The sequence below is a fragment of the Dermacentor andersoni genome, chromosome 2 (assembly GCF_023375885.2).
Source record: "Dermacentor andersoni chromosome 2, qqDerAnde1_hic_scaffold, whole genome shotgun sequence".
In the NCBI taxonomy this organism is placed as follows: domain Eukaryota; kingdom Metazoa; phylum Arthropoda; class Arachnida; order Ixodida; family Ixodidae; genus Dermacentor; species Dermacentor andersoni.
The window spans coordinates 170,775,267-170,789,916 of record NC_092815.1 but is presented as its reverse complement, the minus strand read 5'-3'; the positions used below and the strand labels follow the sequence as shown (position 1 = coordinate 170,789,916).

The 14,650-nt window shown below is 47.6% G+C and overlaps 1 protein-coding gene across 1 annotated transcript; it reads left to right on the top strand.

Moving 5' to 3' along the window:
- The first annotated feature begins 11,974 nt into the window (after positions 1–11,974).
- On the top strand, positions 11,975–13,872 carry LOC126540446 (uncharacterized). Its single transcript, XM_050187264.3, has 2 exons — positions 11,975–12,080; positions 13,520–13,872. Exons 1-2 carry the CDS (start codon positions 12,069–12,071, stop codon positions 13,817–13,819), a joined length of 312 nt encoding a protein of 103 aa, XP_050043221.2. The 5' UTR covers positions 11,975–12,068; the 3' UTR covers positions 13,820–13,872.
- The last annotated feature ends 778 nt before the right edge of the window (positions 13,873–14,650 follow it).

The window sequence follows — 14,650 nt, the reverse complement described above, 5'->3', positions numbered from 1 at the left end:
ATTTATTGCGGCTGTTCGAAAGAAACAGCTTCGCTGGAAATCGGGTTTTAATTCTTCAAGGTCGCGCACATCTGCTGTCTTTTTTGTTGTGAATATTGCAAGTAATTTATGTTAATAGTACTTCGTCGCGTATAACCTCAACAATATTATTACCGAAACCACCTATGCATTTATGCTGTACACTTAAACAGCAAGTACAATTCCTTGTTTAATTATTAAATTTGTTTGTCGCAAATGTCCATTTTTTATGTGTGCTGTACTGCTGCTACTGGGTGGGATCCGGAGCCTCTCTGAGACACTTATTGCCCGTTGTTCCTGCATCTTCTTGAGATTTTATATACTTGCAAGAAATAAACGCAAATTCAAATAATTTTTCGGGCGCCCATGGTTCACCACGTGTGATTGATAAATAGGTCCATGTCTGTTAAATAAATATATAACTGAAAGAAGCATTCCCAGGCTCTATAACCTATTTTTTCTGATAGCAATTATATGCACATTCCAGGGGCAATTTTGGTGCCGTCGCCGTCGGCATTGTGCTCCGCATGAAGTCCAAGGGCAATAACACCGTCGCCGCGCGCCGTATGCTGTATGTGCCAGTGAAAGTGCGCGAGGCTGAGCCGACGATCACGGCTCATTCTCGCGTGCGCAAGGGCGGTATTCGGGGAGGAAGCGCGCCATTTTCCGTCGCGTGCCAAGAACCGGCGGGGCGGGAGGTAGCCGGTGCGTTGTACTTCAGCGGCAACTGCGTATAGGGAGGCCGCGCGCGTTCGTTGAAAGCGATCAGCTTTGGGGGCACAGTCTAGGTGGACCGACGGCTTGTACCTTTGCGTGTGCTGTGTTCTCGTCGCTCGGTTTGCGTTAAACAGAATGACAGCTCGAAGGTCCCTTCGCTCGCTGGTGCTGCCGCACTTCCTGACGCTAGCGTTTGGACAGCGAGTGTCCGCGGTTATTGAGTGTGATGTGTGCATGTTTGCCTGTGCGCGCTGACACCATGCTAGGTAATTTAGGTGCTAAGCGCGTGTTTACAAGTTTATACGGCCGATGAAACTATACTGGCGTTGCTTATTATGGCTGTCTTCTAATATGCAATTTGCTATAGCAATCAATGCTTTACCTCTGGGGCGAAACTGCGACATTTTGCAATAGTAATTTTCTCTCTCTCTCTCTCTCTCTCTTTATATATATATATATATATATTTTTTTTTTTTGAAGAGAGGTCAGATCGTTCGTGGTTCCCCCTCCCCCCCCCCCTGATTTGAGAACTAGTTGGTATGCCATTGTAAGTAGGCACGATATATAATTGCTTTATGTATTTGTGCTGGTTGGTTCATGATTACGAGCAGTAAAACAGCGCTAAACAACAGGACGAAGAGAGGGACACAGACAACAGCGGTGACTAACAAACAAGTGTCTTTATTCTTTTAGTCAGCATATATATACTCCGCCGCTATCTCAACGCACAGAATCAACAGAATTCAGCATGCGTAGGGGAGAAAAATGCAAGTAACGCGATGAGAAGGCACTCTCTCTCGGAAGGATAGAAATAGAGGGAAGGATTACACATGCTTCGCCGCTAACATGAATGTGGAAAGCTTCGACTGCAATGCAAGGAAGTTCAATTGCAATGAATGCGGCTGCAAGCCGTCTTTTAAAGATGTGACCTACCTGTCAAAATACCGCGATGACCGCGCACGTCTTATTTCTGAAGCTTTCCACATTCATGCTACTGGCGAAGCATGTGTAAGCCTTCCCTCTATTTCTATCCTTCCGAAGGAGATTGCCTTCCTATCGCATTAATTGCATTTTTTCCCCTGCGCATGCTGAATTCTGCTGATTCCGTACTTTGAGATAGCGGCGGAGTATATATGCTGACTAAAAGAATAAAGACACTTGGTTGTTAGTCAGCGCTGCTGTCTGTGACCCTCTCCTGATCCTGTTTAGCGCTGTTTTACTGCTCGTAACGATATATAAGTTGTTACAACTATGACAACGAAACGTGAGGTGTGAGATGTGCTATGGACATAAAATATATGCAACGAAGCTTATGATACACTAAAAGGTCTCCGTGTCAATAGGAGTACTGCGTCACCATCATTTTTAAACGTAAGCGCCTTGAGCCACGTGTCAACGAAACGCTACTATCGCAGCAGCAACTCCTGCAGGTGAAAGGATGTGTTATGGAACTCTTGGGCTTGTAAGTTGCAAATTGCGATGACGTTTATTGTCGTTCACAACGGTGTGGAACGCTAGATAAATCAAAGCACTGCAAGGGCTGTCCGTAGCACGGGGCTCGCTCGCGATCACGGCACGGCCCTTCGTCTTCCTCTTCAGACGGCACATACGCAGGGGCACGTTTACTTCATTACAATGCCCCGGGAGCGAAGCGTAGCCATCCTGGCGACTCAGGGCGCGGAAAAGATGAGCGAGTCGTAATACGGTTTCAGGCCGTTGACATGTACTGTCTCGCGCCCACGACGACGCAGGTCTGGTGACACGGTGAGCGGCTCGACGATGTAGTTTACCGGTGAAGTGGCCTCGATGATACGGTGCGGACCGTGATAACGGGCCAGGAGTTTGGAAGAAAGGCCAGGAATGTGGGCTGGTATCCAAAGCCACACAATCGAACCAGGAGCAAAGTTGTGCGGTGGTTGATGGTCACGGTCATGTCTTGTCTTTTGACGTTCTTGAGTTTCACTAGTCAGGGTACGTGCCAGCTGACAGCAATCCTCAGCATATTTGGCGACTTCGGAAAGCGGAGTATACTCTGTAGCGTCAGGTTGGTACTACAGTATGGTGTCCAAAGGGCATAGAGGCTCACGGCCATACACAAGGAAAAAGGGGGAAAAGCCGGTGGTCGCTTGCTTCGCGGTGTTGTACGCTATCGTAACAAAGGGAAGTACGGTGTCCCAGTTGGAGTGGTCGGATGAAATATACATCCGCAACATGTCGCCAAGTGTGCGATTGGAGCGCTCGGTCAGACCGTTGGTCTGGGGATGGTATGCGGTCGATTTGCGATTAATTATCCTGCACTCAGCGAGAAGGGCTTGGATACCCTCCGACAGGAAGACACGGCCCCTATCACTCAGTAATTCTCGGGGAGCACCGTGGCGAAGAACAAAATTGCGAAGAATGAAAAAACCAACGTCACGGGCGGTCGCTGCTGGCAGAGCTGCAGTCTCAGCGTAGCGAGTAAGGTGATCTACGCCGACAATAATCCACTGATTTCCACGCCCGCTGCATGGAAACGGGCCGTAGAGGTCGATGCCGACGCGGTCGAACGGACGAGACGGGCATGGTAGCGGCTGCAACGGTCCTGTGAAACGCTGGGTAGGTGTCTTGTCTTGTTGGCATGTATACAGTGCAAGACTGAATGAACTTTTGCACAAAGTTGTACATGCCTCTCCAATAACAACGCTGACGCAACCTTGTGTAAGTTTTGAGGACGCCGGCATGGGCGCTTAGGGGATCAGAGTGAAAAGACGTGCAAACGTCAGAGCGCATATGACGAGGTATAGCGAGGAGCCATTTGCGTCCGTCGGGCATGTAGTTGCGACGATATAGAATGTTGTCCCGCACGGAAAAGTGGGTTGCTTGGCGACGCAGTGCTCGTGTCGAAGGGACGTCAGGCGGAGCGGCAAGGTAGTCAAGTAACATTGCAAGGGTTGGGTCCTTGCGCTGCTCTGTGAGGATGTCAGGGATGGTGAACGGTGACAGGTTGGACGAGGAAGCTGACAAAGAAGCCAAATCAGGCGTCAGTGGAGAGCGAGAGAGCGCATCAGCGTCGGAGTGCTTGCGACCGGAGCGGTACATGACGCGGGTGTCGTACTCTTGCAAGCGAAGCGCCCAACGTCCCAAGCGTCCAGTCGGGTCTTTCAAGGAAGAAAGCCAACAAAGGGCATGGTGGTCAGTAACAACGGTGAAAGAACGGCCGTAAAGGTATGGGCGAAACTTGCTTAGTGCCCAGATGATCGCTAGGCATTCCTTTTCTGTGACGGAGTAATTTAATTCTGCTTTCTTTAGAGTACGGCTCGCATAAGCGACGACGTATTCATCATAGCCAGCATTCCGTTGCGCTAAGACCACGCCAAGGCCAACTCCGCTGGCGTCAGTATGGACTTCCGTGGGAGCATCAGGGTCGTAGTGGCGAAGAATCGGTGGTGAGGTCAACAAGTGGCGTAACTGCCGAAACGCTGCATCACATTCAGGTGACCACGCTGCTATGCCGTTACTGGCGGAAAGTAAACTTGTCAAAGGTGCCATGATGGATGCGAAATTGCGTACGAAGCGAGGAAAATAGGAACATAATCCAATAAACTTCTGAGGGTTTTGATAGACGTGGGCGTTGGAAAGTCGGCAACGGCGCGGAGCTTGTCTGGGTCCGGGAGGACGCCGTCTTTTGAGATAACGTGACCCGATATGGTTAGTTTTTTTGCAGCAAAACGGCACTTCTTGAGGTTAAGCTGTAGGCCGGCAGATGCGAGACAGGTCAGAATGTCATGCAGGCGAGCGAGGTGTGTCGGAAAATCGGTTGAGAAAACGACGATGTCGTCTAGGTAACATAAACAGGTCTTCCATTTGTGACCGCGAAGGATGGTGTCGATCATACGCTCATAAGTAGCAGGCGCATTGCACAACCCGAAGGGCATGACGTTAAACTCGTAGAGGCCATCGGGTGTAACGAATGCGGTTTTCGGACGGTCAGGCTCGGCCATTGGAACTTGCCAGTACCCGGAGCGCAGATCCAAGGAACTGAAGTATTCTGCGCCTTGTAAACAATCGAGAGCGTCATCGATTCGAGGCAGTGGATAAATGTCTTTTCTCGTTATCTTGTTTAGGCGTCTGTAGTCGACACAAAAGCGAATGGAGCCATCTTTTTTTCTCACCAATACGACAGGTGAAGACCAAGGACTTTGAGAGGGACGGATGACTACGTTTGAGCATGTCGTCCACTTGCTCCGTGATGAGTCGGCGCTCTTCGGCGGAGACACGATACGGGCGCTGTCGCAAGGGGGAGTGGGAACCGGTTTCGATGGTGTGAGAAACACCGGTGGCACGGCCCAGTGACGTCTGATATATAGTCGAAGGAGTTGACAAACTGGTGAAGGAGAGCGAGAAGTTGGCGGTGATGAGGTGGGGAAAGAGCAGGGTCGATGGCGTTGTCAAAAACCACTGAAGGTGATAAGCCGGACACCGAAGCGATGGCGTCAACATGACGGAGGGAGTCGGTAGGAACATCGAGGTCGTCGACGTAGTCGACCGCCTGGAAGTATCCTACGGTCTCTCCACGCAGTAGGCTGATCGGGTACTGGTAGTAGTTGGTGACCAGCATCACAGTTGACCCAGATGTTACAGTAAGCACGGCAAACGGAAGAACAATGCCCTTGCGTTGAGCAAACACATCGGACGGCGTGAACACCACAGTGGCGTGAGATGTGGCATCAGACGACAAGACAACAGCCATCGAAACTCAGGAGGTATGGTTGTGTCGGCATCAACAGTGAGTTTGTCAGCAAAGTGAGGAGAGCTCGTTGGCAGTGATTCACATAGTGGTAAAAGCGACACTTCTGCACGCGAACAGTCAATGACAGCATGATGACGTGACAGGAAAACCCAACCAAGGATGAGGTCGTGAGAGCAAGATGGTAGCACGAAACACTCGATAATGTACAGAATGTCCTTGATAACGACACGGGCCGTGCATACAGCTGAAGGGTGAATTCGCTGCACGCTGGCAGTGGCGAGCACCAGGCCAGAGCGAACTGTAGTCACTTTTCGTAGCTTGCGGCAAAGGCTCTCGTGAATGACGGAAACGGCTGCTCCGGTATCGACTAGTGCGACTGCGGGTACTCCCTCTACAAAAACGCTAATAACATTTTGCGGCGAAGATTGAGGTCTTGAGAACGTCGATGTATTTGCAGTTCTTGCCTCAGGAACTGCAGCAGTCAGTTTCCCTCTTCAGTGGGAACTCGATGACGCAGGGGCGAAATCGAACGCCGACGAGGGGAAGGAGAGCGCCGAGTTTCCGACCGGCGATCAGTGTCGAGACGTCGCGGTGAAAATGGAGGTGGGACGGCGTAGCTGGGCGTAGCGCGTAGCTGGGCGTGTCAAAGCTGGTACGCTCAGTTGGGGCGCGGCGGCGATAGAAGCGCGCTACATGACCAGCAATGGCGCAGGCGAAGCAGATAGGCCGGTTGTCTTGAGTGCGCCACGTCTCGGTGGGACGCAAAAACTGTGGTGACGGTCGGGCAACTGGAAATGAAGCCGGATGCATGGGCGATGAAAAGGAAGCTGTCTGCGCAGGTGGCCGCGCAACCACGGCTGCATAACTGAGCGGCAGCGACGTAGGGTGAGTGGCAAAGGTGGTATGGGCCAGCGGCACACTCACAGGATTGGGTAGGGGTGTTGTAGGAGCTGCAGGAAGCGCTTCAGATATCTGAGTTCGGATGGCTTGCTGCAGCGTTGGAGGCAAAGCTGCCGTAGGTGCGTCGCTGTGAGGGAGCACTGCCTGGCCACCTCTACACGAATATCTTTAATATGCTGCGAGAGGGTCGAGTTGGTTATTTCGGTAGAAACCGCGATGCTCGAGACGGAATCGGCGTGCTGAATGTTCTGGCGGGCGATGGAGCGTTGGCGGCGCAGCTCGTCAAAGCTCTGGCAGAGGTTAATGAGGACTGATACGCTAGTTGGGCTTTTGGCCAGCAACATCTGGAATGCGCTGTCCTCGATGCCCTTGAGGATGTGTTTAATCTTGTCATCCTCTGACATGCTGGGATTTACCCGCTTGCACAAGTCGAGAACATCCTCTGTGTTTAATCTTGTCATCCTCTGACATGCTGGGATTTACCCGCTTGCACAAATCGAGAACATCCTCGATGTAGCTGGGGAATGCCTCTCCAGGCTGCTGTGCGCGCTGGCGTAGACGCTGTTCAGCGCGTAGCTTACGCACAGCTGGGCGATCAAGGACTTCAGCAAACAGAGTCTTAAACGCGGACCACCTCGTAAAGTCTGATTCGTGGTTGCAAAACCAAGTTTGGCTACGTCGGCTAGGTAGAAAGGCACGTGGGTCAGCTTAGACTGGTCATCCCATCTGTTATGGGCACTTACACGTTCGTACGATGACAGCCAGTCTTCCACGTCGTGTTCGGCGGTCCCACTGAAAATGGGTGGGTCGCGCTGACGAGGGACGCCGGCGCAGATGACAGTGGCAGCCGGGGGTGCAGGCAACGAGGTGGTGGGATCAGGCATTGTGCTGGGCGATCTTGTTGGCAGGGTTCGAGTGCGGAGCTCCAGGACGAGGCGAAGTATCTCAGCAACCTCCACCAAAGGCGATGAGGTTTATTGTCGTTCACAACGGTGTGGAACGCTAGATAAATCAAAGCACTGCAAGGGCTGTCCGTAGCACGGGGCTCGCTCGCGATCACGGCACGGCCCTTCGTCTTCCTCTTCAGACGGCACATATGCAGGGGCGCGTCTGCTTCATTACACAAATAATTAATACCGTATAAACATTTGGACGCAGTAGACTACATAGACGCAATGAAACATTGTATATAGGTGGCAATGACGTACGCGGATAATTAATTTAACCGCGAAGAGGGTGCTGCTGAGTACTCCTCGTTATGGCACTCCAGTCTTCTGTGTAAGTGCGCGGGAGAGTATTACCAATTATAAGACGGAATGATCAACTTGAGAAATAGCTCTCGATTACATTTAACAGGTTTCCCCGCATATCCGCGGCAGAAAACTCTTGCAGGATTCCATAGCGGCCATGTCTTATAATGTGTCTCAAAACACCGAAAGAAATAACTGTGCATAAATATCTCTGTAATGTTTGACACAATACAGCCGAGGTGATCTGTTGCTGACCTGCCTTCACTATAACCGCACTGTATGGATCTCGTAAGTTGGTGTTCCTAATATGTGAATTACCCACCGCTTTTTTCATTTTCAGAGATATTACAGAGACAGCTCTAGTCAATGTTATAGGCTTCTGACTGTTAATCCCGGACGGCTCCTTTCCGGCCGTGAGGATAGGAATCATAATAGCGTTTCTCCAAGAGGAGGGAACGTACGCACCTGTCCATATAACATTAAACACTTAAAGAAGTATCAGTATACATAGATTTTCAATAGTGTAGTTTTTTTTTATCATTCTCTACGCGATGCGGTCAGGTCCTCGCGCAGAATTCTTGCAGGGGTTAAGCGCTGGGTGGAGTTGACCTGTAATTAAGGGGCCGTTGTGCGCTTGAGATGACCTGCATTTACGCTCAGGTCCTTTTCACCTGCTCTTTGTGCTTTAAAAGTCATTTAGATAGCTTGCAGAGCTAAATACTTGGTGAACCTCGAGAGGGAGTTGGCCTGGCGTTCTATGCCATTTCCTTGATTGTGACTTGTGTGACTTCGGGAGCAACCTTTTTATTCTTCTAACTATGTCCCAAACTTTCTTTCTCTTCTATTCAGCAATTGATTTGTGCTGTAGGTACTTCTGCCAGCTTTCTCGCTTGGCCTGTCGGCGCGTTCTCCGTCCTTGTGACTTAATTCGTTTAATATTAATACAATTTCCTGCTGTTGGAGACTCTCGTAGGACACGTGATGCACGGCATTGGTAACGATATATATTGTCGCTGGAGAATTTTGTTAAAATTTATCGGTAGGTCATGCACAGTCATATAAATGGGAAGTAGCAGTGACGTATGCTAATTTATCTAAGGCACTCGACAGCATGATATTTATTTATTTATTTATTTATTTATTTATTTATTTATTTATTTATTTGTTCCAAATACCCTTAAACGCAAATACACTGTAGAGGGGAGTGGTTACAAAGGAACGGTAAGTTACACAATGTTACACAAAAGAAATGGTAATGCAAATACTATTAGTGCAGAATACAAGAAATAACGACAAAATAGAAACAAACAGCGTGATACAAACAAGATTACTCACTAGATGGCACAGTTAGTTGCAATGAAAAAATGCAAATAAGGATTGTTTGAACAAAGCATGATCAGTGATGGAAACAAGATTGGCGGGAAGGTGGTTCCAGTCCCGTGAGGTGTTCGGTATGAAAGAGTGTAGAAATGTGCTTGTGCGATAAAATGCACATCCTATTTTACTAACGTGGTCAACCCGCGATGAAAGGTACGTGGGTGGAGGGATGAGCTCAGCGTGGGGATGGTGATGTTGATAGACTTTCTGAATTAAGCATGTTCTCCCGTTGTTGTCACGGCAAAGAACCAGACAGTAGCGAAACAATGAGTAACGAACTTTACGCTTTATTGGGCGAATCTACGCCCAGAAAAACTAGTTACACTCAAAGCACAACGATAGCGGCCACCACGGTAGGCGACCGCAGAAATTCTGATCTGCGGGTCAAGAGCGTGGGCTATTTACAGGTGACTCGTCCAAGATTCCAGGTTAATCGCAGGTGCTCGCGTGCCTTCCAGAATGTACAACACTATTCGTATCGCGCGTGCAATCTGATTACACAATGTTCAGCTACGACATAGACACCAGATTGAATCGACGAGAACGATCAAGCATGTTCTGGTACATGAAGGCGCGTCTTGCGTTGAGCGATAACTTTAGACATTTGTTAGCCGGCGAAGCATGGTCACGGAAAAAAGATAAGCATGTACGCGTGTCGATATATTAGTGGTAGTTAACATGCGAAAGAAACGCAGGACGTACGAAAGACGCTGCCTCAGGCTAATTTTGAACGCGTGGAGTTATTTAGCATGCACGAAAATCTATCGTACGTGAAATTTTTCGCCTTTCACGCACATCGCAAAACCAATTTCTTTAGAAAAGTCATTTTTTTTCTTTCTCGCCGTTCACACACAAAAAAGAAAGGCACGTCGCTTCATTCCAAAGTTTGCCGAGAATGCTTGCCCATCACGTGTAACCATTAAAATTGTGTGTCTATGGTCATTCAGTTCTAAACCCGTTATTCTGCGCAAAGCTCATTTCTTACACTTGTTACATGCTTTCTGCGACACTTACTCACATGGTTAACTCTACGCATGTTGAAGCGAGTGGCCATAAAGCGGTATGAACGTAATAAAATCAGCGTCAGCGATGAGTCCTGGCGTCAAGCGGGTTGCACGGGCATGAAAGCATCAAGTAACCCGAAAATAAACAAAGCAACTTTGCATGGCCGAGAGCTTCGATTCGTTAAAGAAACCGATCTGAATGAGGTATCGTGCACTCCTCTCAGCTTACGCAATAAGAACACCATTTTAAGAAACCACGCGACGAATATTTCGGTATTCGGCTTTGGCTTACCGAAATGGCGTTGAGACAGCAAAAGTACACTGCAAATTTTGAGAATACTTTAATCCCCCCCCCCCCCCATTACAAAGAGAAATTCATGGAGAGACTGAGAGATAGCAAAGAGAGGAAAGGCAGGGAGGTCAACCAGACGAGCATCTGGTGGACCATCGAGGTGCGACGTCTGCAGCGTCACTGAGGGCGCTAATCACGCCTAAGAGCGTTGTGAGAAGCCTGGTAGCTGCCTGTGCGCTGTTCCTTCTGCCCAGCAGGAGCTACCTTGTGTCCTGCGTCACATGTCGCGCACGCGTAGAGTTAAGACACCTTCGAAGCAGTTCAAGCGCGAAGTTAAACCTTGTCAATGCTTCACACTTCAGGCGAAACTGCCATTTTTTTTTAGCTTCTGCACACTCAATTTAGGCAAGCGAAATGCAAATGTCGTGTTAATCCGCTGTACATGTACCATGATCACCCCTTCGCCTCCAATTTGTGAGCCTACTTCCCTTTTATTTCGTGTTTCTTTCAACGACAGATTTAAATAAGTACTTAAAAATATTTTCGAAGGCGTAAGAAATCTACCGCATGCTTATCGCGCATAGAAGGATGACACTCAGCAATTCTGAAGTTTGGGAAACACAAGGTATATTTAATTTCGAAGCGACGTTGTTACCGAAATTCCGGGTATGACGTCATCGACACTTTGTGATGTCATGACACAGAGCAAAATGTACTGACGTCGTCTAGCAATAACGCGAGGTATGATGACATTGCTTGTATGAACAAGAAAGAACAGTGCTGTGGGCATTTCCTTAGGCGGTGCTCACGCATGGCAGCCGCAGTGATCGCAGTAATGGGGCCAGCCAGTGTATGGTGACGTCAGGACGCATCCAGCTCCTCGGCAGCGAAACCAAACTGGGGCGAAATTCACAAAGATTTTAGTTCATGAGAGAGATTTGCCCTTGGAAGGCGGCCATCGCTAGCTCTCTCTCCAGTGTTGAAATTTTCTGGAATCCGCTCTTATGAACAACTATAGCGTCGTAACATTTTGCGAATACTCGGCCAGGGTCGCATAAACAACTGTTACAGCAAAATTTTTTAGGTGGCTCCGACGCTTTCTGTTTCATCTTAAGGGTTTAAAAGGCTTCAAACTCAATTTATTAGAAAAAAAAAGATTTGGCGAAATTATCACGTCAGTACATCTCAAATCGAAATACACCTGTACTTCTGTTGCCGTTTTCTAACGTCCTGCTTTTTAAGCTACTCGCCTCATACATCCTATAATGTACAACTGTCTGAAAATACTTTCGAAGGCGCACGCACCACTTCTCAAATCGGCCATCGTTGTGCCATTGGCCCCGTTGCCAGTGGACACTTGATCCGTGGCCATGAAGGGCGGTTCTCGCAATGACCGCCGAAGTTTAAACTGCGCGTGCTCATTCCTGGCCTTTCTTCGTTTTCTTTTTTTTTTACCACGACGACAAGGCGTTCTCCCGTGTTTCTGGAAACCTTGCGACGTACAAAACAGCAAATAATAGTAAAGAGGGCAACGTACGTGCCAAAATGCTTCCGGAGTGCGTTCCTTTCCTGTGACACTTCCATAAGCTGGCCTTTCTTCTCGGATTGCCGGGTGAGGGAGGTTACTCGGGCGTGGCAAGACTTGACACTGACTCCAGAAGCTGGTGTATATATAAGAACCTTACAACCTTCTCCAGTCAGGACATCGCCTCCACGCAGACAGCTGTGCAAGCACCGTACTCGGATATCACGCACCACTTCCCCACAGTAACAACGGAAACATGAAGGCTCTCGTAAGAACGCTGCTTTTCATTTGTACTTGACGCGTCCGTCATATAAGTTCTATAGTGGTCGAAGAAGGAATGTCAAAGACAGGAGTCAACGTTTCAGCAGAACGTCAAATAATAGACATTCGACTTCAAGCTGAGCTTTGCTGTCATACAGTGACGAGAAAAATGCCCCCATCGCTTTTCCACTACACACTTAACGGCAGCCTCGTAACTAGAGCTCAACAGCATAAGTATCTTGGTTTAACAATAACTTCCGACCTTAACTGGACAGCACATATTAACAACATTACTTCTTGTGCATTACGAAAACTCTTCTTTCTCAAATGGTGTCTGCGGTTGGCACCAACTAACGTCAAACTTTTAACTTACATTACATTTGTGAGACCTGTCCTTAAGTATGCTAGTGTCGTATGGTTCTCGTACTCTAAAACAAGTATTTCTAATCTGGAAAGGATCCAGAGAAAGGCAATTAGGTTTATCCACCGAAAATACCGGCGCAGTGATTCCCCTACTCTTCTTCTAACACAGTCAGGGCTTGCAACTTTGGCTGTACGAGCAAAACGAGCTCGTCTAAAATTTCTGCATCAAATATTACACAGCCGACTAAAAATAAATGCCTCTGCATACGTTACCTTTTCTAAATTCCGCATACTTCGTCATAATCATGCATATACACTAAACGAGTTCCTTTGTAATAACGATACTTTTCAGTCTTCCTTTTTCCCTCGTGTTGTTCGCGAGTGGAATAACCTAGATGCATCTGTAACTAACACAGTTTCGCAGTCTGATTTTGTTAAGTTATTAGAAGATGAAATAAGTAGTTAGGAAAGAATAGTTCTTATGCATATATAATCGTCAGAACTCCCATTTTCTGAACTATACCTAAACACCTACCTTCTTGTTTTTATAACATTGTAATAATCCTTACGTACATCTAACCTGAAGTGTACTATTTCTGTGAGTTGCTCTTGTTATTAATATTATTAGTGTTGTAAAATTGTGCATTGAACCTGTTTGATGTATTTCATTTATATGTTTTCATGTTCTTACCATTCGGTATATAAAACATGAATTGCATGTACAATCATATGCCCACCTGCTATGGTCTCGATATGAGACTGGCAGTATTGTAAATAAATAAATAAATAAATAAATAAATAAATAAATACTGGCGTCAGTCTTTGTCGGCTTTGTCACTTCGATACTACAGTTCTTTGAATTATATACTGCTATTCATGTACATATATATAAAGAAATTACACAAGAACAGCGCTTGTATTTTCGTCTGAAATGCAGGCGTCATTCAATGCGAGCAGATGGTACGAGAAAGTCGTGTAAGGATGCTACCAGAAGTTGAAATATAATGTTACATTTGGCAAATTCGCGCTTTGACGTTTACGATGTTAACAGCGTATCTTCGCCTTGTTCTTTATTTTTTTCAGCTGTCACTGCTGACTCTATTCATTGTTGTCGCTGTTGTGGCGGCTGGCTACGGAGGATATGGATACGGAGGATACGGCGGCTACGGCGGCTACGGTGGCCTTGGCGGTTACGGCGGATATGGTGGATACGGCGGCTACGGCGGCTACGGTGGATATGGCGGCTACGGCGGATATGGTGGATACGGCGGCTACGGCGGCTACGGTGGATATGGCGGCTATGGTCGCGGTGGTTATGGTGGATACGGCGGCTACGGTGGTTACGGAGGCTACGGAGGTTATGGCCACGGTTACTACGGATAGATACACCTGAGGAGTGTATTTATTTCTTATAAATAAAGGTAACTAGCAATGGCTGTATTTGTCCTAAAGTTCTTTGTTGCTGCTCGTCATCAGCAGCAGCACCGTCGCCAGATGTCAGATAGTGAAGAAGTCCAATTACGTAGTGACACTGCTGAAAATGGCTAAGTATTAAACCATATCAAAAATTTTTCCCAAAGTCTAGCCACTCCTATTTTGTTCTTAACAGTACCGATGACGCCCAGTACTGTACTCATCATTGTGATGAGCTAAGTACTCATCACAAAGTAGAACTAATTTACGTGTCCAAATTTTAAGATACAGTGAGATCCTCCCTAAGGACATTATAAAATTTTCCACTAGTACGTGACTGGCAAATTACTTCTTGAAAACATTAGACATTGTTGCCTGTTCTTTCAGTAACTTCATCACCAGAACATTGCAAATGATAAGAAAGCTTCTTTCTTGTTTTTTATGGTAAAGTGATCTCTACACACATAACTGCACTATAGGCCGACTCGCGGCGGTGACGTAGCGGCTATGGCGTGTCGCTGCTATTTTTATTTTATCTGAATATACTGCAGGCCATTCACGGCCCGTGCAGGAGTGGTACAGAAATGTAATGGTAAATGCGAGTACGTAGTCAAAAGAAATCATGGGGCGAGAGAGAGAGAGAGAGCAAGGACAAGAAAGACAGGGAGGTCAACCAGACGAGCACTCGGTTTGCTAGCCTACACTGAGGGGGAGTGGAAGGGGATTAAAAAGAGCAAAAGAGGGAGCGAGTGAGCACTGAGTGCGTGTGGGAGGATGCACCGGGACACTATAAACGGTCTC